The 24696-nt window shown below is 41.7% G+C and overlaps 1 protein-coding gene across 1 annotated transcript in view; it reads right to left on the reverse strand.

Moving 5' to 3' along the window:
- Positions 1–5260: 5260 nt before the first annotated feature.
- Positions 5261–24696, reverse strand: part of WIPF1 (WAS/WASL interacting protein family member 1) — an 86301-nt gene continuing 66865 nt past the window's right edge. Inside the window, 7 exon segments of the mRNA XM_025200513.1 lie at positions 5261–9443; positions 13485–13598; positions 14805–15020; positions 17354–18118; positions 19677–19714; positions 19716–19854; positions 22807–22936. Coding sequence (XP_025056298.1) covers positions 9388–9443; positions 13485–13598; positions 14805–15020; positions 17354–18118; positions 19677–19714; positions 19716–19854; positions 22807–22936 — 1458 coding nt within the window. The 3' untranslated portion in view covers positions 5261–9387.

The raw sequence follows: 24696 nt of genomic DNA on the forward strand, positions 1-24696 counted from the left end.
AAAGACTGAAGCATCCAATTATTCCATTGATTTAATGGGTCCATTGCATAAGTTAAATCTGTTGCTTATGTTTCTGCTGGCTAAATGCCTTATAGGCCAGGTGCAGACATTACACATAAACTAGTATAAGTGATCAGAAACTGGTATATACCTGTAGCAGAACAGAAGTTTGGGGCACATAGATTGATTTAGAAATGGTGAAGATGGGTGTAGATAGACCTGGATTGATGAGGTATCAGACTTAATTGGTTTAAGTTATTGAACTTCTGTACCAGATCCCCTATCAATTCATGTTAAGTTGCTGTCCACCACCATCAAGCAAACTGCAGGCAGCAGCAATAGGTGCCCAGTGTGATTCCTGCAATTCCTGTAATCATGCTGGGTGCCTGCTTCTTGCTGGTGCTCCAAGGGGCTTGATCCTTCCTTCTACAGAGTGGCTGGGCTACCACTGATCAGCTGCTGGACACATGTCCCCAACCCCCTTCCAAGAGAGCCCCAGAACAGGTCACCCTGCATGGGCAACTACAGCCGCCTTAGTCAGGGGGGGCACGTGCCACCCCAGTGACCAGTCAATGATCGGGGGGCAGGTCCTCCTGTTGCACAAATTGCTAGTTTTGTGCCCCTGGAGGCTTTTCCAATACACCTCAAGGAGAGAGTCATACACACTCAGGCCGGGTCCATCTCGAGTTTATTGTTTCCAAACAAGTTCAACAAGGGAGTTCAATACTCAAAGCCGTGTCGACCCCTAGTCACGCCCGAAGTTACATTTTTATACCCCTCATGAACAAGATTCCATTGTGGCAATCTGTGATTGGCTACAGTTTTCTGCAAAGTTTTTAGTACATGCGTAGTTCTAAAACGGGCAAGTAACAAGGGTTGCAAAGTTTATGTGCAAAGCAAGCAGTAACTAATCGGTGTTCTCAGGGGAATCAGAGCCTTATCACGAACAGAGCATTTGTTCGGACTGTTCTCTCCCCCTAACAGGACCCCCCCCCTTCTGGCCCCGCAGTGGTGGGGGAGAGAGGAGAAGAAACGATTACAGTTCTCAGCTGTGAAGCCTTTGTGTAGTGAGATCATGAGACATTTTTACTATACTCCCTCAGCCGATCTCACTGACCAGGGGGGCGAGAGGGGGTGTTCCCCCCTGGCCAATTGCAAGACAGCTGATTGCTGCGACCTATTACTGCGTTTGCTTCCAGAAGTGGCTGCAGGCTCCACTGCCTGGCTGGCGCTTGCAGTGGGGGTACTGGTGCTCTCACCTGCCCATCGCCTAAGCAGCGAGTGTAGCCAGTCAGGGCACGCACCGGTGCTCTCAGGAGGTACATGCACACCCCCGTTCCCCCACCCTTACATGTCGTTACTGTCATCACGGCACACCAAGCAGCCCGGCTGGTGGTGGCAGAGAGAGGTGTGCTATGGTGACCAGCTTTTTCAGCCTGGAAAAGCGCAGGCTCAGGGGCAACCTGATGGCCACCTATAAGTTTATAAGGGTTGTTCATCAGGACCTGGGGGAACGTTTGTTCATCGGGGCTCCCCAAGGGATTACAAAGTCGAACAGTTATAAACTCCTGCAAGACCGTTTCAGGCTGGACATAAGAAAGAACTTCTTTACTGTCCGAGCCGCCAAGGTCTGGAATGGCCTGCCGCCGGAGGTGGTTCGAGCACCCACTTTGAAGGCCTATTAGAGAAACCTGAATGTTTTTCTTGCTGGGATCCTATGACCCCAGCTGACTTCCTGTCCCTGGGGCAGGGGGCTGGACCCGATGATCTTCCAAGGTCCCTTCCAGCCTTAATGTCTATGAAATCTATTAAATCTGGGGCTCTCCTGGAAGAGGATTGGGGGCATGTGCCTGGCAGCCAATCAGGGGTGGCCCACCACTTGGTTGCGTTTGGCTGCCCTCGGCAGTCACCAGTATGTTGGGAGGTGTGCAGGACCACCCTCAATGTGCTCAGCCAATGCAGGCAGCCTTTGTGCCCCTTCTCCCCCACCCCAATGAAAGGGCAAACTTGTGTCCTGTTCACTCCCAAACTAATCTAGTCTGCTTAGAGAAATCTGCATAAATTAGTTGGAATCCACCTGGGGCTTTTTGAATGTCTGTACCCAGCCATAGTGTGTTAACCCTTTAGTCAGGGATTCTCTCTCACTAGGCATTTGCTTGACTCCTAACTGTTTTCAGTCAGGAATCCTAGAAATTACTGGAATACAAATAATAGAAAACTGATCTTGTTTACAAGGGTATTGTCAAATTTAAATCCAACTTTTTGAAAGAAGAGAATTAAGACTAGTTTTAGGCATGCATATCCTTGCTGGGCTCTCTTTTCTGTGGTTCTACAGTCATTTAGTGGCTGTTTTAGAGGTACAGTAAACCTGCATTATAACAAACCCATAAATGACTTGAAGATCTGCTTGGGTCCCTTCCAACCCTATCAACTATGAAACTATAACTATAACAAACCCTATGTTTAACAATCTCAGAAGCAGGACCTGAATTTTTTTGATGATAATGATGATGATGCAGGAAATTGACTAACCCTGTTACAGCAAATACCCTCTTTTAATGAACTTTTCTTCCTGTCACACGGAGGTGCTATGCACTTGTTATAATGAGGTTGCACTGTAATTGCTATCAAGTCCCCTTCTATATCAGAGGAGAGGCTAAAGGGGCAGACAGATGAAGGGGCATGCTGTACTTAATGTTGCAACTACAGAGTTCTAATGTCATATTTTAGCTGCAATAGACCCAAACTATAGATGCATAGAAAAGAAGGCTGGAAGGTACTTCCAGGTGTCATCTAGTTCAGCCCCCTGACTGAGGCAGGATCATTCTTATCCAAACCATCCTATACAAATCCATTGTCTGAACTTACTAGCAAAGCTATACAGTATAGGAAAAGCATAAAGCCTAGAAATAGGAGGAGTATTATGAGGAACTAAAGAAAGTCTTTTTTGGGGGTAAATTCATATGCTAATTATTTACTTGTCTCTGGCTAGTGGGGATAGTCACAGCATGAGTCTGTGCTTAATTATATAATTGTGCTTTTTATTACATCTTATCTTTAAAAATATTGTATTTGTCTTGCTACAAATTAAATCTGGCCATTTGATTCAGTCATCATCACAGGATTTGCCCCTAAAACAATAAACTACTTATAAATGAATATCACAATTCTACATTATATATAAATAAAAAGGGCTTAGTCTGTCTGTCTGTGAGTTTGTCTGTCCATAATGCTCTTTGTCAACTGTGGCTGTGCTGCCAAGAAGGCAGCAATTGACTGTGCGAGCCCAGGCGGGCGTGGCAAGTCAATTTGCCAGGGAGGCAAATGCGGGGGGTCACAGTGGCAGTAATCCCCCACCACTCGGCCCTGATGCCTCCCCTGTGCCTGGTGGGACGGGGTACCTGATGCATGCACGCACCCCACAACTTTTATTACCAAGAGCCAGCAGGGAAGGGGAGGCAGTTAGGAAGGAGGGAGGGAGGAGAGCAGGGAGGGGAGCACAGAGGCAGGGGGAAGCCCCGCTGCTCATGAGAGGAGGTGGAGGTGGGCGGGGGGAGGGAGCCCCCCAGTGCCACAGAGGCTGCAGGAGGAGGCAGTGGTGGCAGAGGGAGTGTTTACATGGCTGCCCTCCATCCCCAACTCACCGTTTGGGGCCAGCCATATAAACACTCTTTTGAAATCCATCATTCTTGATGGGCAATTGGCTAGTATAGGATATAGATGTGTGACTTTAATAAAAAAATTACACTTTCTGCCAACCTCTAAGTGCATTTTCATGATTGTAACCAAGCCCTTGAGGGCTTGCAAACACTTTGCTGCAAAGTAGTATATACGAGGTATACTCCACCCCCAACCTGCAGGCCAAATCTGGCTCATAGGGATCCCCAGGAGTCAGGATATTTGGTGACTGGGAGTAGTTTGAAGTTCCACATTGGTAGATCAAGGCCCAGCCAAGCCATTGCTGCATGGCTGGATAAGGCCTGGGCCCACCCCACTCCTGCACTGCCAGATCAGGCTGCTCTGCTGTTGTTCCTTCCCCAACCCCTCCATCAGAATCAGTGCTGGGCTACTTCCCACCTCCTCCCTGTGGCTGGATCGGGCCCCCGCTGGGTGCTAGATCAAGCTTTTAGCCAGATCCAGCCCTCAGACAGACCTGGCACTGCCCATCTGGCCTATGATGCAGAAAGGTTGGGCACCACTGGTTTACACCAATTTGGTAAGGACTATTGCCAGTCTTCTATGAGTGCCCAAGTCCATGACTACCTTTCTACTAAAGCTAGAAATCTGTCTAGAAACTGATAGAGTAATTCCAAATGTAACAAACTGGTTGCAGAGCTACTCATTCTAATAAAAGAACATTTATTTGGCATAAAATGAAAAAAACCCACAAACAAGCTAAATGTTAAACAGCAGAATTCCCTCCTCCATGCTGTCCAGTCCCCAACACAACAAGACTATTGTAACACAAATAGTTTGGTGATCCAAGCCCACAGGTCCACTATAGGTTGTTTTGGTTAAGCTTTCCAAAGGCTGCACGTAAGTTGCAAAAGCCTCCCTCTGTCAGCACTCCAGGCTTTAGCTAGATTTCATGCAGCTCTCTGCAGGGGACATATAATAGTATTGTAAGCTCTGTTTCTCCCTCTTCTGAGGTTCTGTGCAGTTTCACAAGTGCAATTTTTGTTTGTTCGTTTTGTTTTGTAAACATATTATAGTACCTAAGCTATCAGCCAGTTATCAACGTAGAAATGCTTATCATATTTCAAAATGACATATTAATTAACCAGGGGTATTATTCCTTTTCTTCAGACACACAGTGCTCATTTCTATTTTTCTTTTGTCACTGTGTGCACTTAAAGAAAACACAGCCTGCCCTGATTCAGTTAAATAGCTACAAAACTCCTGTTATTATCAGTGTTGCAGGTCTAAATATCTAATTAAATAGTCTAGAAGATTAATATTAAATACCTTTCAAAGGAGTCTCACTTCCTTTGTGTGTGTCTGAGAAGACATTCTCCTTGCAATAGCTAATTTTAGAATATTACTAAATATTTTATGCAAGAAGTTATATTTTCTTCCTGATAGAGGACTATTTGAAAGACTAAAGATTATATAAATCATGGTATACACATCCAATATACTAACATAGTAGATTCAGTTCATAAGACATCAACACTCACAATATTACAATGTGAAAGTAGTGAGTTAGTGCACATCATATTTCACTTTGTGGCATTTATATCAATATACACTATTTGGGGAATTAGTTTTGTATCAATATTCTATTTCTGTAGCAATTCTGCATCAAGGATTCCCATTACTCAACATTCTATTTTAAACAAATACCAGTTTGCTTAGAAAATTTAACTTTTTAGTCCCTAGGAGAGCAGTAGTTTTTAGTTGATTTTTTTTAACATAGAAATCATTGTGTTATGAGACAAGTGAAAATCCAAACACATAATAGCAAATGAGTAGTCCAGGTTTTGCTCATAATAGTTTACAAGTTTATGGTGGAATTAGCTTCTATTTAGAGCAATTACAAAAAATTATTGTTCAGCTTTCTAAATAACCATTTAAGGATCTAATCCAGTATTTTGCTCTGAAGGAAGTCGTTCTTCTAAACTTTTTAGTGATGGGAATCAAGGTATCCAAAAGCAATTCTAATTGGAACTTGATTTGGATAGCAGTACGCCTCCTGCTCCTTGCATCCCATATCGAGTGCCCATTAAAATTTCTTAACATTAGAGAGGCTTCTTCTCTCAGTGTCCAGAGTCTATAGAAAATTATATTTACAGTTATAACATGCACTCTTCATTCAGAAGTATGGAGTAAATATAGATATTAAATAGAAATAGAAATGGTCAAGTGACAAAAATTGTTCTGATTTTATTTAATGTGGATTGCATAGACATTAATTTTCAGTGGGTCATTGTCACACAATTTGAGTCTTAGTAAACAAAGCTTGTTTACAACACAATGCCATCAAAACAGACACACTAAATACTATACAAAACCAATTTTTTTTCCAATAGATTTGTGCAACCACACTGAAGTCAACTGAATTGTACAGATCTAGCAGATGCACACATCGACTCTAGTGATTGTAATTTTTTTAAAGTAAAAATATTCCATTTTTAGATGCAATTTGTACCAGAAACTGATTGGGAATGTATGGATTCCCAGTTACACCCCCCCCACAACAGGCCTGATCCTGAAGTCTTTCTATACATATAAGTCACTTGGAAGTTAGCAGAGAGAGTAAGTTACAACTGCAGGACTTGGCTTAAACTATATCATCTTATTGTAAGTACTATTTTGTATTTCACATTAGGACATAAAAGCATAACTTCTATTACTTTTTCTAAACAGGCAGTAATTGCTATTTTGACATTAAAATTGATTAACAAAGTAGTAAGGCACCATTCTATTAATCAGTTTTGTTTTCTGCTTTTATATAATTTTTAAAAAACATTGCATAGTAAAATAAATACCTTAATACTGATTATATTGTAAATATCTGTGTGTATACAAAGAGATATATTGAATGCTAAAATACTGCATTGCTTTTTACTAAATCTGGTGAATTTTACAGCAAAAGATATACTTTTGATAGAAAATGCCTATTTTTGCTTTTATTAAAAATATTTTATGAATGTTTGGCATAGGCATTTTGAAGAATGTTCCAGTAGCCGAGAAAGTGCTTTTAAAAAAGAAGCCAGAGTTTCCCAAAAAATAAGTTAATTTTTCCTTGATTAGTTCCTTGAAGGCCACACCACATTGTAAAATTAGACCAACACTGATCTGCTAAGGCTTTGTTATAGTTTCAGAATGTAGAATGCTGCAGCTGGAGGAGACAGCTAGCCTAATGACATAACATTTTTGCTTTGAATATGTCAATGAGTCTTGTAAGCAGATAAGTTATAAAGATGTTTAACTTCTAGAATTTCTCTCGGTTTTTACAATGCATAACTATTCATATATTTTATTAAAACTTTGGCATGGTGATTAAGAATTCTGCATTCTCAAATTTGTAACATCATGCTTCAGAAAGTTTTAAGTAATTTAACAACACAAATACAATATTTTATCCCATAAACATCACTAGATTTTTTATATCCTCTTTGGATTTACATTCACACAAGAGCTTGCCAAAGGCGGGCTCACAGTTTTCATACACATAAGTTTAAGTGCCATTCTTTGAAGTGATGTTAATACCAGAAGTGTACCTAGCAGGATTTGCACCCTGGGCAAAACCACGTCAGACAGTGGGGTAAGGTGGTGGTAGGGTATGTGTGCGCCACCTAGCACCAGGGGTGAGTGTTGAGTATAGGGGGAGGAGTGAGGGCAGGAGTCTTACCTGTCCTGGGGAACTCAAAGTCCCTGGTTGCCATAGTGCAGTGTCCCTGTGCCCCAGCTGTTGCTGGTAGTGGTGCAGGGTTGCTACTATTGCTACAGCATGGATTCCACAGGGGCTGCCATTCTGGCACCCCTCTGTGTTGGCACCAGGCTGCTAACCCTTTTTATGTTACTGGTTAATACATTTACAGGTCAACTGCTAGGAAATGGGCTTGATTCTTAAATACATTTCAAACACAGAGCTGCCATTAGTCTGTGCAAAAAAAATCTCATGGCCCTGATTCTTCAATTAGATGCATCTGGGTGGGATTCACTACAGGGTCAGGGCCATATCTCAGAAACAAGTTGTTAGATACTAAAATGTAAAAAATAAAAGTATGTAATAGTAAACAATCATAGGTAAAAATCCAAATATGACTTTGTAAACATCTAATAGAAAGAAAAAACTCTATTTGTTATGTACCAAATCCTACTCTAATGCTTCTCTGTGAGACTGCACAGATTGTAAGGCAGGGATCTGGATCTTCATGGTCACTTACATGGTCCCACTGTAGAAATTTCCGTTCCTTTCTAAGAATCCCAGTTTCAAACGTAGGTCTCAGAGTTTCATGTTATAATCTCTTCACAGAGCTTCCTCCAGGATCATGTCTTCCATGCCAACAAAGCTGGCAATTTATCCAATTTATTCTCTAACCTACATGACCACTGATTCTGATTTAATGAGTCACACAATATGAAACATAGCCACCAGTAAAGGATATTTTATAGTCTCCAAAGAGCACACCGAGAAAGTCCAATAGCACTGAGGAGGTAGGGCAAAAAAGCTCTTCAAAACTAACTTTCAGGAGTCCAGCTGATAAAAATACATTCGTCCATCAAGTTAAGATCCAGAATCATAGTCCTTCTATAGTTTCAATTGGCTTTTTACATTTATTTATCTCAGTCTATAAAACACACTAATTCAACCAAACACTTGCTGCTCATGTACAATATTTAAAAACAATTGTACAAATGTATCAATCATCCAATGCCTTAAAAATTATTGTTTGTTCTTCTATTAAGGGAAAACTCCTCAGATCTCTCCTGAATCCCTCTTAGGAGATAGCCTGGAGAGAGGATGCAGAGATAGAACCTTGAGCAAAGAATGGCAGCCAATACACCCCACTTCTCTTGATCTGGCACAGACAGTGATGTAGCCTTGAGCATTACGGTAATCCAGTTCTGAGGACATGGAGAACTGTGGCATGGTCGACTTCCAAAGGAAAGACTCAATATATAACAAAAAGCATAAGAACGTTACAAAACAAGGGAACAGGACAATACAAGGTACTTTTTGTTTGTTTGTTAAAACACTCCTAAACTCTGACAATTTATTTTTCTCTTTGGAGGATTTCCCCCTCTGTGTCATGGCAATCCTTCCTCTGGCCAAAAAAGGCTGGAAATACTTGTTCTCCTTAGAGGCCCAGTATGTCCTCAGTAGCGTAGAAAATATATTTACTAGCTAACCTGTGGTTAAAAGAATTCTGGTTGATTTCCGAGCAGCAAATTCACATAGCTGGATAGTATTTGAAGCATACAAAGAAAAGTTACAAGGGAACTCCATTTATGAAGTATTCCCAGGTGATGAGTTTTCATGCAAAACTCAAGATTGTACCTCATAGCTCAAATGGTAAAACCACGGCACCCAAAACTAGTAGTGGGTTTGCTCCTGCTTTTTTTGAATTCAAGGATCTATTGAGTTCACCAGTAAGAGAACTGCACCAATAAGCATACATAGATATTGCCATATGTTGTCCTCTCAAAATGCTTTTTTATGACAGCCTACAGTTTAAGCAAACAAGGAAAAAAAAAGATAATTCTAAACAACTATACTTCATAAAACACTTTTGTAATAGAGATTCAGAAAATTACTCCAACCCACAAGTCAAATATGGAAATAATAATTAAAAAAGCCATCTTTCAAATGATATGGACATGAAAGGTAATTATAAAAATTAAAAACAGCAGTCATCTTGAGAAGGGCCTGAACTCACTTCACCTCGGTATGGGTGGAAGTGGTGGGGCACCTCTTTCCTTTCTTGCAGAGCTACCTAGGAAAGAAAGCAAGATTGTTGCATTCAGTAGGTTGTACTTGTTTCATGCAGAAGCTCACACCCAAGCTACTCATTAAAAGACCTGTGGAGAACTACAAATTTAAAATACTTACCATATTTACTTGAATATGGTTGACATGGGGGTAGGGGGAAGCCCCTTGTTTACATCTGCATACAAGGAAGCCTCACTAAATGTATTATCTATCATTAAACTGCTGCACAAAGCAGCATGTGCTCAGTAATCAAAACCAACTATGAAGTTGATTAAATGCAGCCAACACTGAGCATGTCAATAAAATACATGGTCCATACCGGGCAAACATACTGACGGGAACCTTTTTTTTTTAGGTGGCATCCTACATGCAAGCCCCAAGCCCAGAAGCCTTAGGAGTTCAGATGCCCCCACCTCACTAGGGGAAAAGCTTGAAAGCAGCTCCCCACTGCCACAATTCTTTTTTATTTTATTTTTCTTAAAGGAACATTTTTCATGTCCAAAGTCAAATCAGCCAAATCAATTCCAAATCCATGAGTCATTCATGGATGACTGATGATTGCCCAACCGTATGTGGCCCTTCTACTGGCAAGCATCCTCCACCCCTGCCTGGGGTTTCAGATGCTTCCAAATCCTTTGGTGGGCATCCTATGTGCAGGCCCAAGCCCAGAAGCTTGGGGTTTGAATGCCCTTGAGTTTTGCTTGCCCTTAGCTGTATGGCCACAGGAGCAAACAGGGAGTAGATTTTCCATAAAGTTGGTGTGTAGCCAAGATCCTCTCACTGGAAGCTGGCCAGTGGGAAGCTAACCGTGAGGCTCTTGTAGGGAGTCCTGTCTGCAAGCAGACAAGGGTGCAACCCACCTGGTTGGTTCCCAATGCCACAAAATTGATGGGAACCGATCAATTACCTGCATAAAAAAATATAGTAATATTCATTGCACACAATTCCCCTCAGCACTGACTGTTTTTCAAGCCATGGGGAGCTGCTACACTGATTATATTTTGCCTTCCTCTACACTCCCACAGCTGAGCTATGCCTTTCTTTCCCATTTCCAATTGTTCCCGTTTCTTTACCAGCCTTAAATGTCTGGCAAATATCACCAAATGGGGCCCCAAACAGATTACCCAAAATTTCTCTGTTGCCTCATCTCTCAGCCCATAACAAATGATTAGTGTGACCTTGCCCTTCATGAGATGGAGCTGGACCAGGCTGCCCTGTGCTTCATCTGCATATAATTTTTTGGAGGATCCCAGGACTTGTGACAAGAGCACCCAGTTCTAGTCATAAGTGGGAAGTGGGGGGGCTAATCAGCACAAAGATCCTTTGTGGAGGGCGTATCTGGAGCCCAATGAACTATATGGTAAATCAGGAGCCTTTTGGCTTTGGACTAATACTATACATTGTTTGTACTCTCTATAAGTAGGTGCAAAAGAGCTGCCTATTATTTTGTTTATGGAGTACCTGTGCTAAAACTTTCAGCAGTTTCAAAAGTGGTAAAAGGCACCACTTCTGGATTAACTAAGTCTATGGGTACCCATAAGAATTTGCCTATATGAAAAGATTTCTAGGCATATTTATTTTAAAGTAAGTGTTTTCAAACTTGCTTCTTACTTCCACGTGTTCAGGGAGAGCCCGGTCTGACTGACAGTAAGCAGCGGGGGAAGGAGCTGCAGGGGGAAAGAGGTAGGGGGCAGAGGGTAATGGGGCCACCTGACCCCCCCAGATTTATTTTCCCTGCTGTAGCAAACCTGCAGTGATAAAATTCTATACCTGGAAAATGATAACAAATTTATAATTTTTCCATACATAGAATCCTATTATTAGGGGGTCATCTTATCTTCAAGCAAGTATGGTACTGTATACATTTTATTTTATTGATAGCATTGTATGGACTTTCTGGCTGACTTATTTACCACTTACCTCCACTCTGCCATGCCAGTGCCAGGGGTGGCTGCCCAATTCAGCTCACCCTGGGTATGCCGCTGACTCAGCCATTAAATTCTTTTTGCTCATTAATACCAATTTTGCCCTCCAATATACTCCAGCTACCTTTGGTGAATTTAATAAGAATTGCACTTTCACACATAAGGCAGAAGGGTGAGTTCTAGGTTGACTGACTGGCTTGTGTAGCCAGGAGTCAGCAGAAATTGGGCGACAGCAGTTGTAGCAGGATCTGCCTCTGAAGACAGCCATGGTGTCCCCTTGTGGCTACACTAATTCTGTTCTCACACTCTGGCTTTCTCAGGACACTGCCCTGTTACTTCAATTGCCACAGTTTGATGTAAAATTTGATATTAACTTGGGAGGCTGACATCAGGATGCCAGAGTGAGCTGGCACTCTGCCCTGATCTCATCATCATGGTCTGGCCTGATCATTTATTTCATCTCTCTGAGCAAGGCTTCTCTTTTCATTCTTGGCCTCAGTGAATACAATATGTCTCTCTATTCCTGGGGCTTGTCCTTCCTCTAGTACCCACACCTATCTTCCTTTCTCAGGGCTCACTCCTTCTCTGATGCCCTCAACTGGCTGTCCTCTTTTACAGTTCACTCTCTCTGACTATGCTATTCACTGGACAGCCAGCCCTACCCCAGTGCAAGCCACTAGACCCCTGGCTGGAACTCAAACTACCACGTGCCACACTGGCATCTCTTGTGGCTTTGTAGGGCTGCCATCTTCTACAATCTATCCTTAACAGTGCCCTCTCCCAAGGGCACCCCTTTGTGGCCTCCCTTCCCTCCTACAGCCATGCCCATGCCTCACAGCCACAATGGTCAACATAAACAAAATGACTAAAACCAAACTTAAACACCAGTCCTGGGTCTTTGCCCACCAACAGCAACTCCTACTTTCCTCTCAGCTGTCTCCCTCCAGCTCTCCAGGGTACCTTTGTTGCCTGGGGATTTCCCACCAGCAGCATCACCCTCAGGAGCTCCTCTCCCTGTAGTGCTTGAAGTCAGATTGCTGCCTTTGGCTCAGGAGCCAAGCTTTATACTACCATGGGCTCTACTCTGTCCCAGTCACCTGATCTCTTAACTGGACAAGGTTTTACCCTTAGCCTGCTCCCCTCTGTTGCAGCCAATCTAGCTGCTCTGCAGTCTCTACCTGACTGCCTGCAGTCCTACCCCTTGCTGCCTACTGCAAAGCAGCTTGCTCTAGGATAGTCACTTTATATCTACTATCACTGCCTTCCATGGGCTGACTACCTTTTTTTTAGCTGGCACTAATTCAGCTGCCTGCCCTAGCTTGCAGCCATAGAGTGTCGTTCCCTCCCTCTTCAAGTAACAGCAGTTGGGGTCCCTGTTACAGCAATTAACAGAGAACTTAATAAGTTCAGCCTAAGGCAGTGCTGTTTTGGTGGCCTGCAGGCTGCATGTGGCTCCTGAGGAATTATGCTGCAGTCCCTGGGCTCCTGGTCCAGGTGCTACTCCCTTCATTGTACCTGCTGCCAGAATCTCTAGGTTCCCCCTCCCTCCTTTAGCTTTCACTGTCACTGGACAGCGCAATGGAGGGGCACTATTGCCATGGGACATGGGACATGCAGCCTGTGCAATGTCTGGTCAGGAGCCTGTGGCCTCCAGGCACTCAGAAGTTGTACAGTCCTGTTTTAAGGGAAGCCAAATAGATACAGATACCACTTATTTCCAATTATTTTCAACTACTGTGTTTACCTGAATCCAAGATGACTTTGAGTTTAAGATGACCCCATGCTTCCTCTCTGCCATGAGCCCACTCCCCCACTGCATGATCCACCCTGGCCCAGGGCTTGCAGTGGCTCAGCTCTGACTTCAGCCCTTAGCCTGGAGCAGAAGCCAGAGATGAACTTCAGACTGGTACTCAAATTTAAGACAAGACCTGCCCCCCAGTATTTTTTTGGGACAAAAGACCTCATCTTGGATTCAAATAAATACAGTATTGAAGACATAATCCTTGCTGAGAATGTTGTTCAATGAAGGTAGTTATTCCACTCTCATCACTGTACCATTTAAGGACCATAATTAGCAAAGAAATGCAAATCAAAACAAAAATTAACAAAACCCAACTTACTTCGGCTTTCATTCCTTGCCAGTTTACTGGGATAACTTTTAGCCATTGGTACATATGGCTCTGGAGGGGGCAAGTCAGATATTGGATGGAAAGAAAATCTGCTTTCCCACTCATCTGGAGAGAAAAAAAAAACTTTAATCTTCTGCCAGTCACAAAGGAGTTACGTAAAAATGTACAATCATCACGAAAGGTTCTAGTTGAAAATCCATTTTAGAAAGAATAAGAATTAATAACCACTGTGGTAAAATTCAGTGTAAAAAAAAAAGTTTACAACTTATGGAAGATGTATAAAAATACAGAATTAGTATTCATTGAATACCTAGATAATATGTTGATACCCTTTAGTTATATGACAGAACCACAATAATATGTTAAGAGTAAAAAGAGCTGATATGTTTTGCTACCAAAATAATGGAAAGAATAATCCACATTTTGTCTTTTTATCTGAATACAGGTGCTCTGGGGTGCACTTGTAGCTTTAACTATGTCTTTTCCTGCCTTTTGATCACTTCAGCATGTTGCAATGACAACATTCTTGTAATGTTGTTTTTTGTACTGAGTAAGAGAGCAATGATCTGAGTAAATTTCACCAGCAGTTCACGGCAGAATCATTTAATCTAGAGCCCAGTTTTGCATTGCTTATATAAGGAAAACTCCCACGGATTGAACATAAAGAGTGTTCAAAAGGATTGTTTAAAATCCTTTTCTGCTTGCTTTAACACATATACCCTTTATCCCAATTGTTCAATAGGTACTATTTAAATAAGAATTCTCAAAAAAAAATTCAAATTCCAAACATAGGCCTAGCTATTCCTCCCCCTCTCTGTTGTTCAGCATTTAGTTTCTCCTGATTTCATTATGCAAGTAGTTGAGCCTTCCAAACAGTTTCAGGGGAGAGAAAACCTGAATTAGCATAAATACTAAGAAAATAAATCCTTCAGGTCTTACACCATACACAAAGAAGCAAAAAAAAAAGGGCAAATACATTTCCTTTTTTAGTTTACTTTTTCTTATTTTTACTATTACTTATTTCTGTTGCCCAGTACTTAATCAAGCCCGACTCAACTGCTGGTTTGATCTTATCATTATCATTGACTGTGTGTCTGGTTTCTGCAGATAGCATTTACCTAATTCCCTAAAAGGCAGGTCTGGCCTGGACTCAAATTCTACTTGTGTCAATCAGGAATACCCCCTATAAAAAAACTGCTGAGAATTCAAAATTAGGATCAAAGTATCATGTTACACCTAAGTCCTTGGGCCAAATCCTCAAATATTTATTCAGTTTGTATTTAGGCAGAGGTCCTGAGAAGCACAGCTCACCTTCACATGATGAGTCCTGGAACCCATTTCTGATTGCTGATGAGGGTGGAGGTGGTGGTAGAGGAGCTCCAGAGCCAGGTCTCTCAGGAGGAAGTGGAGGCCTTACTCCACCTCTCTGGGTTTCTAATCCTGCTCTGGAAGGTAACTGTGGAGTAGCAGGCAACGCCCGTGAAGTGCTATTGTTTCTGCTTAAAGGAGGAGGAGGGGGAAGTGGTCCTGGATCAAGAGAGAGAGAGACAAATAAATACCATATTGTGTATAACATTCCATTATTCTATCACCTCAAAGTGTTTATTGCCTTGTATCACTGCCTCTGACTAACAAATAAGACAGAGGTTATTGGGTGGATCCCAGATGTAGGAGATGGGTCTGGTTTGCCCCATTAGTCAAAGGGAAGAATCAGGATGCAGTAATGCAGTCTTTCAAAATCATTTTCCTGATTCACCATCTCTTGAAAGCATGGCTGCTCTGCAGACGTGCAGGTTACTCATTGTTCATGTATAAAGCTCACCTTTGTATACCTCCCTCTGCAATGGTAGTTCCTTTGTACCATCTTAAAGTAGCTCTCAAGCCCCTCAAACTTATGCTGACTACAGAGCTGAAGCTACAACCAAGTGTCAGTATAATGTAAGAGAATCTGGTTCATGCCACATTCCTTCAAGCCAGACCTTAAGTAAGGCTCCTCCTTGCAGTAGTGTGATCCACTCAGGGTGTCGGGAATAGATCCTACTAGTGGTGTGGGGTAAAGTAAAATTCAATCCAATTGCAGCAGTCTTAAGCAGCGTGGCATCAGTTCCCTTGCTTATACAAATATTTGCTATGTGCCATGTTCTGCTGTAGTTGGAGTATATCCATCTACCTCTAAATTGGAAACAGATCTCACACACAGATTGTAACATTTCCAATGTTGGTGCATTCGAATAACTGGAGAAATAAAATGCCAGGATCCAACATAAAAGGCCTCCCACACACTGTGGGACAATTGGGAGATTTGAGATTCTGTTAATTATTATTTTTTATTAAGCATTCCTCCATCCTGATGAAATCTAGTCACATATATATATATATTTAAAGATCAGCAGATATTGCAATGCTGTCAGAAAACATGAAAAAATGTTGCAAGAAATTCCTTGTATTTTATGGTTTGCATTTATGAGGTACTGCAGCTTACATTCCTGGAATGACGCTTGATTAGTGAGGGCTCATTTAATATCTTTCTGAATTATTTCTCTCTCTTTTTTTTCTAACATCGTCAATACTGAAGAGTTGCATTAAAAGAAATACAACCACCATTTCCCTGTACTTCCTATATGACCAAGGAAATCACTATTAGCAGCCTGTGATGATCTCTGAACAAGGAAGCCCCACAAAATGCGCTGGAAGAATGGAGACAGATAGAGTTTATATGGAAAGAAATTAAGGTAGCTGTCTGAATAATCACAGCCACTCTCTGAAACTTTGATCCATCCTGTGAATGATGACTGGGCTGGTATTACATGAGGACAGTTCACCCCTCTGTGAAACTATAAAGGAGCATTTCTGTGGCCAGCCTGGGATTGTTTGGCAGCAAAGCTACCACAGGTGTTATATTGTCAGTGACCTGTGTTGTTGCCTGGGTTGTTAGAAGAAGCTGGAAGGCTGCGTATGGATGGATGTAGTCTTTGATAGATCTCTTAAGATTCATGTAAGGCACATGCATATGTTTAGGGGCAGAAGCACTAGTTATTTCACACAGAATAGGATGAGGTCAGGGAAATGGCAACCCCTATGTTCATAAATGAATGCGAACTGTATTATAAAATATCACCATGGTTTATTTAGGCAGAAAAGGTGTCATTATGTTTAACTGCTGTTGGATACATTTCTTATTACAATAATTAGCATGCAGATGGCTGAATTCTGCAAACTTTTATTCATGTGAAAGCTGCCCTAAACTGTACTAATTTTCAGGAGAAAAGATTCTTGCATAATTGGACCCCAAGGTAAAAGGAGTTTTCTGTACCAGAGAACATAGTGGACAAATACATTTTTGTAACCACTATTAACTACAACAATAATAATGAATATGTAAATACTAGATATGAATATACAAAGACTTTATTTTTTTTACACTGTTAAAATATAAGTTTGGTGGGATGGTCTTTGTAATCAGTCTAAGTGTACAAAGGTATGTAGTAGTAGCAAAAAGACCCATCTTTCTGGGAAAGTAACTGCTGAACAAAGTCAGGTTGTGACAGTTAATTCAAGTCTGTCTGTTTACTTCTAAGGGGGTATGCCCAATGTTGGTGAAACAGAAAGTTGATTACTTTTTTTCTGTGAAAGGAAAACTACAATTTATTAATATTAATTGGCATTTGGTACTATGGCATCAGTTTATATGGCAAAACAGTTTAATCTAGTTAAGTCTACAGCCCATGTTATGCTGGGAAAATCATGAAGTAAACCAAAGTTATTCAAAGTACTTTATTTCACAAAAACACTTGTGACTACAATTATTTCAGCCACTATGAGTGTGGTCCGTTGAGCTGAAATCATATAAATTGCCTTACCTGATCTGCTAGGTGGATCTCTTATGGGAGGAGGTGGTCTCTCACTTGGAGGGGGAGGAAGAGGACCAGAACGACCAGCCCCTGGAAAACTGGGTGAAGAAAGAGAACCTAGAGATAAATTCCTTTGGGGAAGCCGTGGCATTTCATCATTTCCACTGGAAGTGGGTGGAACTGGAGGTGGGCCTGGTCGGCTTGGAGGTGGTGGGGGAGCCTGTGACCCAAGGGATGGTCGAGGTGTGGAAGGAACAGGAGGTTTATTATTCTGAGGTGGAGGAGGTGGTAAGGAACTTTCCCTGTTGAGGAGTGGCCTGTTTCCTGTTGGAGGTGGTGGTGGTGATGGCTTGTCATCTGTTGACCTGCTAGGTGTAGGAGGAAGGGGAGGCCGGTTAGGGGATGAGGAACTTGAAGTTGACTGGCGAACAGATACTCCAAATCCTGCATTTCGGTTTCCTAGGAAAGGTGGAGGGGTAGGCACTGTATTGCTTTGCCTGTTTAATCCTGGAACAGGAGGGGACCCTCTGTTGTGCAGACCTGATGGAATGGGTCTTGGAGTATTGGGCACTGGAGGGGGTCCCATGTCATGTTTGGAACTAAAATCAGGTCTTGGAGGAGGCATTCGGTTTCTTTGTGGTTCAGGAGCAGCAGTTCTTGGCCCTGAAGGTGGTGGTCCTGGGAATCGCCCTGCACCCACTGGAGGTGAAAAGGGCTTGGCAGATGTTGTTCTTCCTCCTGGTGGTAGTATTGGTGGTCTGCTTCCTCCAGAATCTGAGAATAAAAGACAGGCAAATGCTATTCACACTTGAGTAAAAAGCTGGTCAAGCGACAACAGATGGTAAATAACTAAGAATTGTATAAGGCATTTTCACAATGGGCTGAATCTTGAAGCCCTTGCTTCATGGGAGTTTATCTTGAGTAAGAAATGAATAAGTAGTGACTGAAGTCTTCAGGATTTTGCCCAGAAGAATACTTAGCCGATAGTTTAATAAATGTGTGGCAGCAACTCCAGAGTAATTGTTGTTTTACCATGGGAAGACTGCAAGGAGAGGACTGTTTATGATAGACTAAAACCATCATAGACTACTGCAAATTTTATAAATATTTATGCTGCCTTGATGCAAATGTTGACTAAGAACATAAGAAGAAAGAGGTTCCCTTTGGAGAAACAGTAAAAAGCAGTTCTTTGGGATTTTCAATCATTGGCAAAGCAATCTTAAAAGTAATCAATATTTGATAGAACTCAGAGAACAAAACAGAATAGAAACATAATTCAAGGCAAAATGGATTCTCTTTTCTTCCCTTTTTAATTCTCATTTTCTATTGGTTTGTTTTTGTATTCTCAAGAGAAACATAGCCTTGCTGTTGAAGAAACACTAGCCTGTGATGCCAAGAACACTTGGATTAAGATGTCCCAAAATAGGCCATGACACAAGAGATAACACCAGCTCTCCAGTACTGTGTCATATCAACATGTGCTGAAAGATTAGTGCTGATCTATAATATGTACAGCAATGTAATAGTGCTTTATTAACATTAGAGCCCAGTTCTTCCTCAACCAGTGCCAATTAGTGCATCCTCAGTTTTATAAATATTTCCAGTCATAGAATGTATGTTCATGAGAACGAATTTTCACTGTTGCTCCTTTTGAAAGCAGTGAAATATAAATGAATGCAACCCCAGTTAGGACATACTGCAGATGACAGCTTACATACCAGCCTGCTGGGATACTTACCTCATTCCCTAACTGAAAAATTATCTCTCTCTGGAGTTGAAGTGCACTGTCCATTTTGGGAGTAGCTCTGCTTCCCTTGTGTGTAATGGAGTTCTAATTTGGAACTCTTTTGAAGTCACACATTGAAAGTATGCAGACATGGAAGAGGGCCTTTATTACTATACTCAGCTGTTGGCATCTTGCCTCAGATTTTTATTTTTCAGTTAATACGTTGGGGGTGGGGGAAAGAAGGACTCTTAACTTCCCCCACAAAATACCTCAAACAACTAGCACTAAATATGAAGCACCCAAAATCACAATTAAAGCTGAAATTGTTTCACTAACTCCCTGCCTCACACCCACGGGATAGGCTCAAATACTTAAAAAGTCTGAAATACTGAGGTACAAGAGCAAACATACATTTTCTTTCAAGTTTACTCACTTGAAAGCTTAAAATTAAACTTTCACTGTTATTTCAGTTGTCTTTTTGTTTAAGTGGATTTGAAGGAACTCCCCGAGCCAACAGTTTTGCATAGAGGTTTTAGTAATATCATGGCTGAGAAAAAAATTGTTATTCTTATTGAATTCATCATGAATCTGGGAAATCCGCCTTACCAGTATCTCGATTTGCTGCAGATCTGAGCTTTGGCATTCAACAGCCCTCCTAAGCCAGGTGGCCCACCTCCTCCATAGCCACCCCCACCCCCACTGCCGCCACCTCCTCCACTGCCGCCTCCTCCAAAACTGCTGCTGCTGCCGCCGCCGCCGCTGCCACCACCAGAGCCTTTGGGTTCTGTTGAAATAAAAAACAGAAGATTTAAACATAGTCAGTGTGTTTGACTAGGTCCTCTCTCTCCTTTTATCCGCCTTGGACTAAAGGACTGTGAAACAGACACTGAGTAGAAGCCAGGCCTAGAATAAACTGGGGCTATGAGAATTCCACATGATTTTCATTCACACCTTCATGTTTGTCTTGTTTCTTTGTGGTTTTCATGCCTAATCCTTCTCCAGCTTGTGTTAGTAAGCAAGCTGAGGGGTAAGAGATGTCCTTCCTATCAATGGTCTGTCAAGTTTTAAGTTGTTGAATGTGCCCAAACCTCAATGGCAGTGATATTGCTGCCATAAACACTTATTTAAGCAATGCCCATCTAGAAAAAGGAGATTTGCAGCTTTCACTTTTTCTCCAGGCCTAGAAATGCTCTGACAGAAATGGTTTTATTATTTAAAGAGTCTTTTATCTGTTGTTCATATGGGTGGTATCATTGAAATGGCACATGACAGTGTTTGCTCTGAAGTAGTTCCTGTGAAACCTGGTCCAGTGAAAGAAGACGTACCTGGCAGTCAGAAGAATAGGATTCTATTTTTTGCTGTGCTACTGACTTACTGGGTGATGTTGGCCAAGTCATTTCTCTGTATCTCTTTGGAAAAGTGGGTAAATATAATTGTTCCTTTTTTTTTAAATTTAAGTATTTTTATAGCTGTGGATTAAAAAGTATTATTATGCGGTCCCTCCCACGGAGAAAGGAGAAAGAAGTGTTACGTGGAAAGCTCAGTTATACCTCTCTCCTTTGTTCATTACACTAGGCTAGTTTCAACTTTGTAGGTTGTAGCCTGCTGCACATTTTTACTCCATGGTCAGATTGGTACAGACCTTCCTCTGCAGTTGGGGTGGGGGCAGTGGCCCTCTACCTGGGTTCTCTTGAGCATGTATTGACAACCTTTTATAGAACAGGACATTGGCTTCCACAGTTTCCCTGCTTTACCTATGGCAGGTTAGGGTATTAGGTCTGTGTTGTGTCAGGACTAACGGTATTAGGGATTGTATAGGATTATTTGGATAGGAATGATCCTGCCTCAAGCAGGGGGTTGGACTAGATGGCCTCTGGAGGTCCCTTCTAGCCCTACTTCTCTATGATTCTGGAGCTGATCCTTTTTCACCATCAATTATTAATTCATATAAACAAGAAAATAGACCACATCACATTTAATTTTGCTGCTTCATCTTTCTTTAATCCCCTTGATTGCCTTGCTATGGCAGATCCAAAAACACCTACTTAGCCAAATGAAACATTTGCTAAATGCTAGATTTTCTTTGCTTGGTTTTCCTGGTTCTCTTTTAAGAGATCTTTCCTTTCAGTGCTGCAGTGCCCCCTCATCACCTTTTCTGAACATCCAGGCTTAAAATGTGCTAGGCTAGGTCTGCGTGCATTCCTTATATCACTGCTACTTCCAAAATCTGGTTTGGGCCACCTACTGGTGTGATGAACACCTTCCAGCACAGGATAGTCGATCACTGGGCAACTGACACAGCAGGCTTTACTTTTCTTGCTTCTCTTTACCTTCCAGTGTTCTGGGTAGCTAAACGTTTCCAGTCTTCTCTGCCAAGTAGTCTCCTGGAACACTGTAACCACTTGGTTGGATAGAGACACTGCTCTGGTACAGGTAGCTATGCTGAGCTGCTGCAGTGCTTCAAAATGCTATCTGACAGACTGAGCAACCACATTTTTCCCTCTCAAGACTGAAAAGGAATACTGGCTGTAGCTGAATCACCCCAGAATGGTGTACTTGTATGCTTCTAAGGAGCATTGCCTCTAAGGAGCATCTCTTGGTTAAGCAGAGGTTCTGGATTTTAGTTATGGTGATATTTAAAGAGATACTGAAATCCATTCATAAACAAGAATTTCTGAACAATAGCCTACCTTAACAAAAATATGCTTTAGCCCCAATACATGAGTGGTGAGGGTACTTGCCCAAGAAGCAAGAGGCATGGGTTTGAGGGCCCTGACCTACAGAGGACCTACAGAAGATTTGAACTGTGACTTTCTAGCACAGCGCTCTAAGTACCACACCAAAAAGGTCAGGCATTATCTAAACCCTTCTCTATTGTTTTTTTTTTTTAAGCTGCTCCCCACCAGCCAAGAGAGGAAGATACACAGAGAAGAAAAAAGAGCACAAGCTCAAGGGTGCCTGGCTGCTGCCCTGGAAAGAAGTAATGGGTCCTGAGTTCTAGCCTGCTCCCAAAAGAAAAGAAATTTCTTCACTGCACTGCTCTTCATCCATTTTATCCAATGACTATTACATTCAGGATATGTTCATATGTGTCTGGCTGTCAGGTAGCCTACTGCACATGCTTAGTCTGCATGTGTGCAAGCTTATAAATCCACAATGCAGAGACAGGGTCAAAAATATCCAGGTATGCAACTAGAAAACTGACATTTAGGTGCACAAATGGCAATAGAATTCTACCCATATTGCATTCAATCCCATCATGGTTTTCTTTGCTGAAAAACATTAAATCTCTGTACTGGAGGAGGTTTTCCCTCCACCTGCATTGCTAGAGTGCTTCAGTAGTTTTAAGCCTGCATTCAGCAAGCTGCAACTTGGGACTGTTTTTTTGTCATCATTTATTAATTCATGCAAACAAGAATGAAGACTATCATACTTGCTATATATAGCCTTACTATTCACTTTGGTGGTGGGCAGAAAAATAATCATGTTATTGATTTTTAAAATAGCCTTACCATAGTTACTGTACAAATTGAAACAAAAATGTTATAAATCATAATTGATATCTCAAGTGACAAAAGCTATGCATGACTATAGCAAATCTCTACTTATATAATTTTTGCAAGGTTTTATTTTGCCTGTTTCTTATGCAACTCTTTGCTGATGATAAAAGAACTCTGTTTCTGTATACTAAATTCATGATACATTACCTACTTAAGATTTACAGGATAATACTTACTGTCTAGGACTGGGGCACTTCTGTCATTAGTAACAGCTTTCTTTAGCTTTTTTCCTTTGGTAATATCATTCAAAAGAGCATTCCGCCCTACTTGTTCAGACCTGTTTAAGGCTGGCTTTTCAGTATTTGCCTGTAAAGCAAAATTACAAATAAAAGAAGTGGAAAAAACTTAGAACTACTAACAGCAAAGGCCCACTGGAACACAGGAGGCAACTGGCCCCTCAATTTTTAACTGAATAGGAATAAAATAAATTTCCCTTTTATAACAAAGTTCTAAGAGTAGTTAGCATTGCCAACACAGATTCTTCTAAAATCTATTTCAACCCATCCTTCATTCCAGAAGATAGAAATAAAAATGGTTTTAGGTAAGTAACCTATCTAATGCTCTGAATTGTATTTGACAAATTTGAAGCCAAGACAAATCTGTGTCAAATTGATTTTTGGGGACTGAACAAGAGCAAGTTGCCCACATAATCCATCTACACAAAAAGATTCTGAAACCTCTGATATCCAAATGGTGGATATTAAGAAGGGAGCTAATTTTCGGCTACTGTTTTTTCTCTGTTAAATTTGTTTGAAAATGTCGATCAACTTCAAGTATCACAGGCTTTTTTGATTCCCAATAAAAATGTTAGATTCACAAACTCAACTATATCTTCTGTTTTTTTTGTAATGTGTGTATAGTCACCTCAGTATTCAAGGAAAGTAACAAATTCAGAAGGTGGGAAAAAAGAAGTATTTTGTATGAAATCTAAAAATATGTAAAATTGTAAAACCAAGACTTCCAACCAAAGGAAAACAAATATTACTAGTTGGGGTTGACTTGGTTTAATTAGGCTTCCCTTCTTTGATGCTGTTTCCTTAACTGCAGTTTAGCAGAAAAAGGCCTTCTCAATTTTTGGGGTTTTTTTGTTTTAAGACTTAGATCACTGAATGAGTTTCCTGACTCATGTGAGGAATATGGAATTCTTCTAGGAAATGGTGAAAGTTGCCCTTGAGAGACCCTGCAGGACCTTGGTGTGGGATGGGTTTCTCTAGCTGCACAAAGAAGAAGTGAAGTAGAGACAAATAAGGCTATTGTTCAATGAATAAAACAAGCACTCTCTTGACCAGTGGTTCCAACCTTGACCATATAGTACCCCCATGGGTGGTGACAGATGTGCAGGCCCCACTTTAACTCATGGAGCTTTACATAAAGTGCCATGAGTTAGAGCACCCCCCAAACCCAACAACCATTTGCCCATGGGGGGGGAGAGGGGAAGCGAGCTCCACTGCCTGCATGCAGCCTCTCTCCCCTAGCCCTGCTCCCGCCTACTCCCAGCTCTGGTGCTGTCTGTAGAAAGAGAGGTGGGAGAAGGAAGGGAGAATTAGCTGCAGGCTGGGGTTTGCCTGGCCTGAGCTGGAGGGAGGGGCCTGGGGGAGAAACCGGGAGGTGGGGGGCTCCAATCAGGAGCCCCTGGGCTGGCCTGCATTATCCCAGCAACCAATCACAAGGCAGATTGATCTTAAGGAATAGAAAATCCCTAAGGTGCTTCAGTGGATTGCCTTCATCTGATCCCTCATTCAATGAGGGCTAATTTGTCATGTGATTGGCTACTTTTAAAACACTCTGCAGATGTGTACATGTGTCATGGCATGGCTGTAGAGCACTTTCAGGGGATCAATCACATGAAAAAATGTAACTTATGTCTGCTCCCCTTGTTACAAAAGTGGAGAGATTCTGAATCCCCCTCTCACCAGCTATTAAAAGGTAAGGTGATGATCACCACCTCCTGAAACGGGTGGGTCCTCAGACTGAGAACCCATACACTAAACTAAATGACTTTGGATGGATGAAGCAAGTGGAGGCACCTCAGGGATGGACACTATTGCTGTCAGTGAGTAGTGGTA

This window comes from Alligator sinensis, unplaced genomic scaffold (assembly GCF_000455745.1).
Source record: "Alligator sinensis unplaced genomic scaffold, ASM45574v1 scaffold321_1, whole genome shotgun sequence".
Classification (NCBI taxonomy): Eukaryota; Metazoa; Chordata; order Crocodylia; family Alligatoridae; genus Alligator; species Alligator sinensis.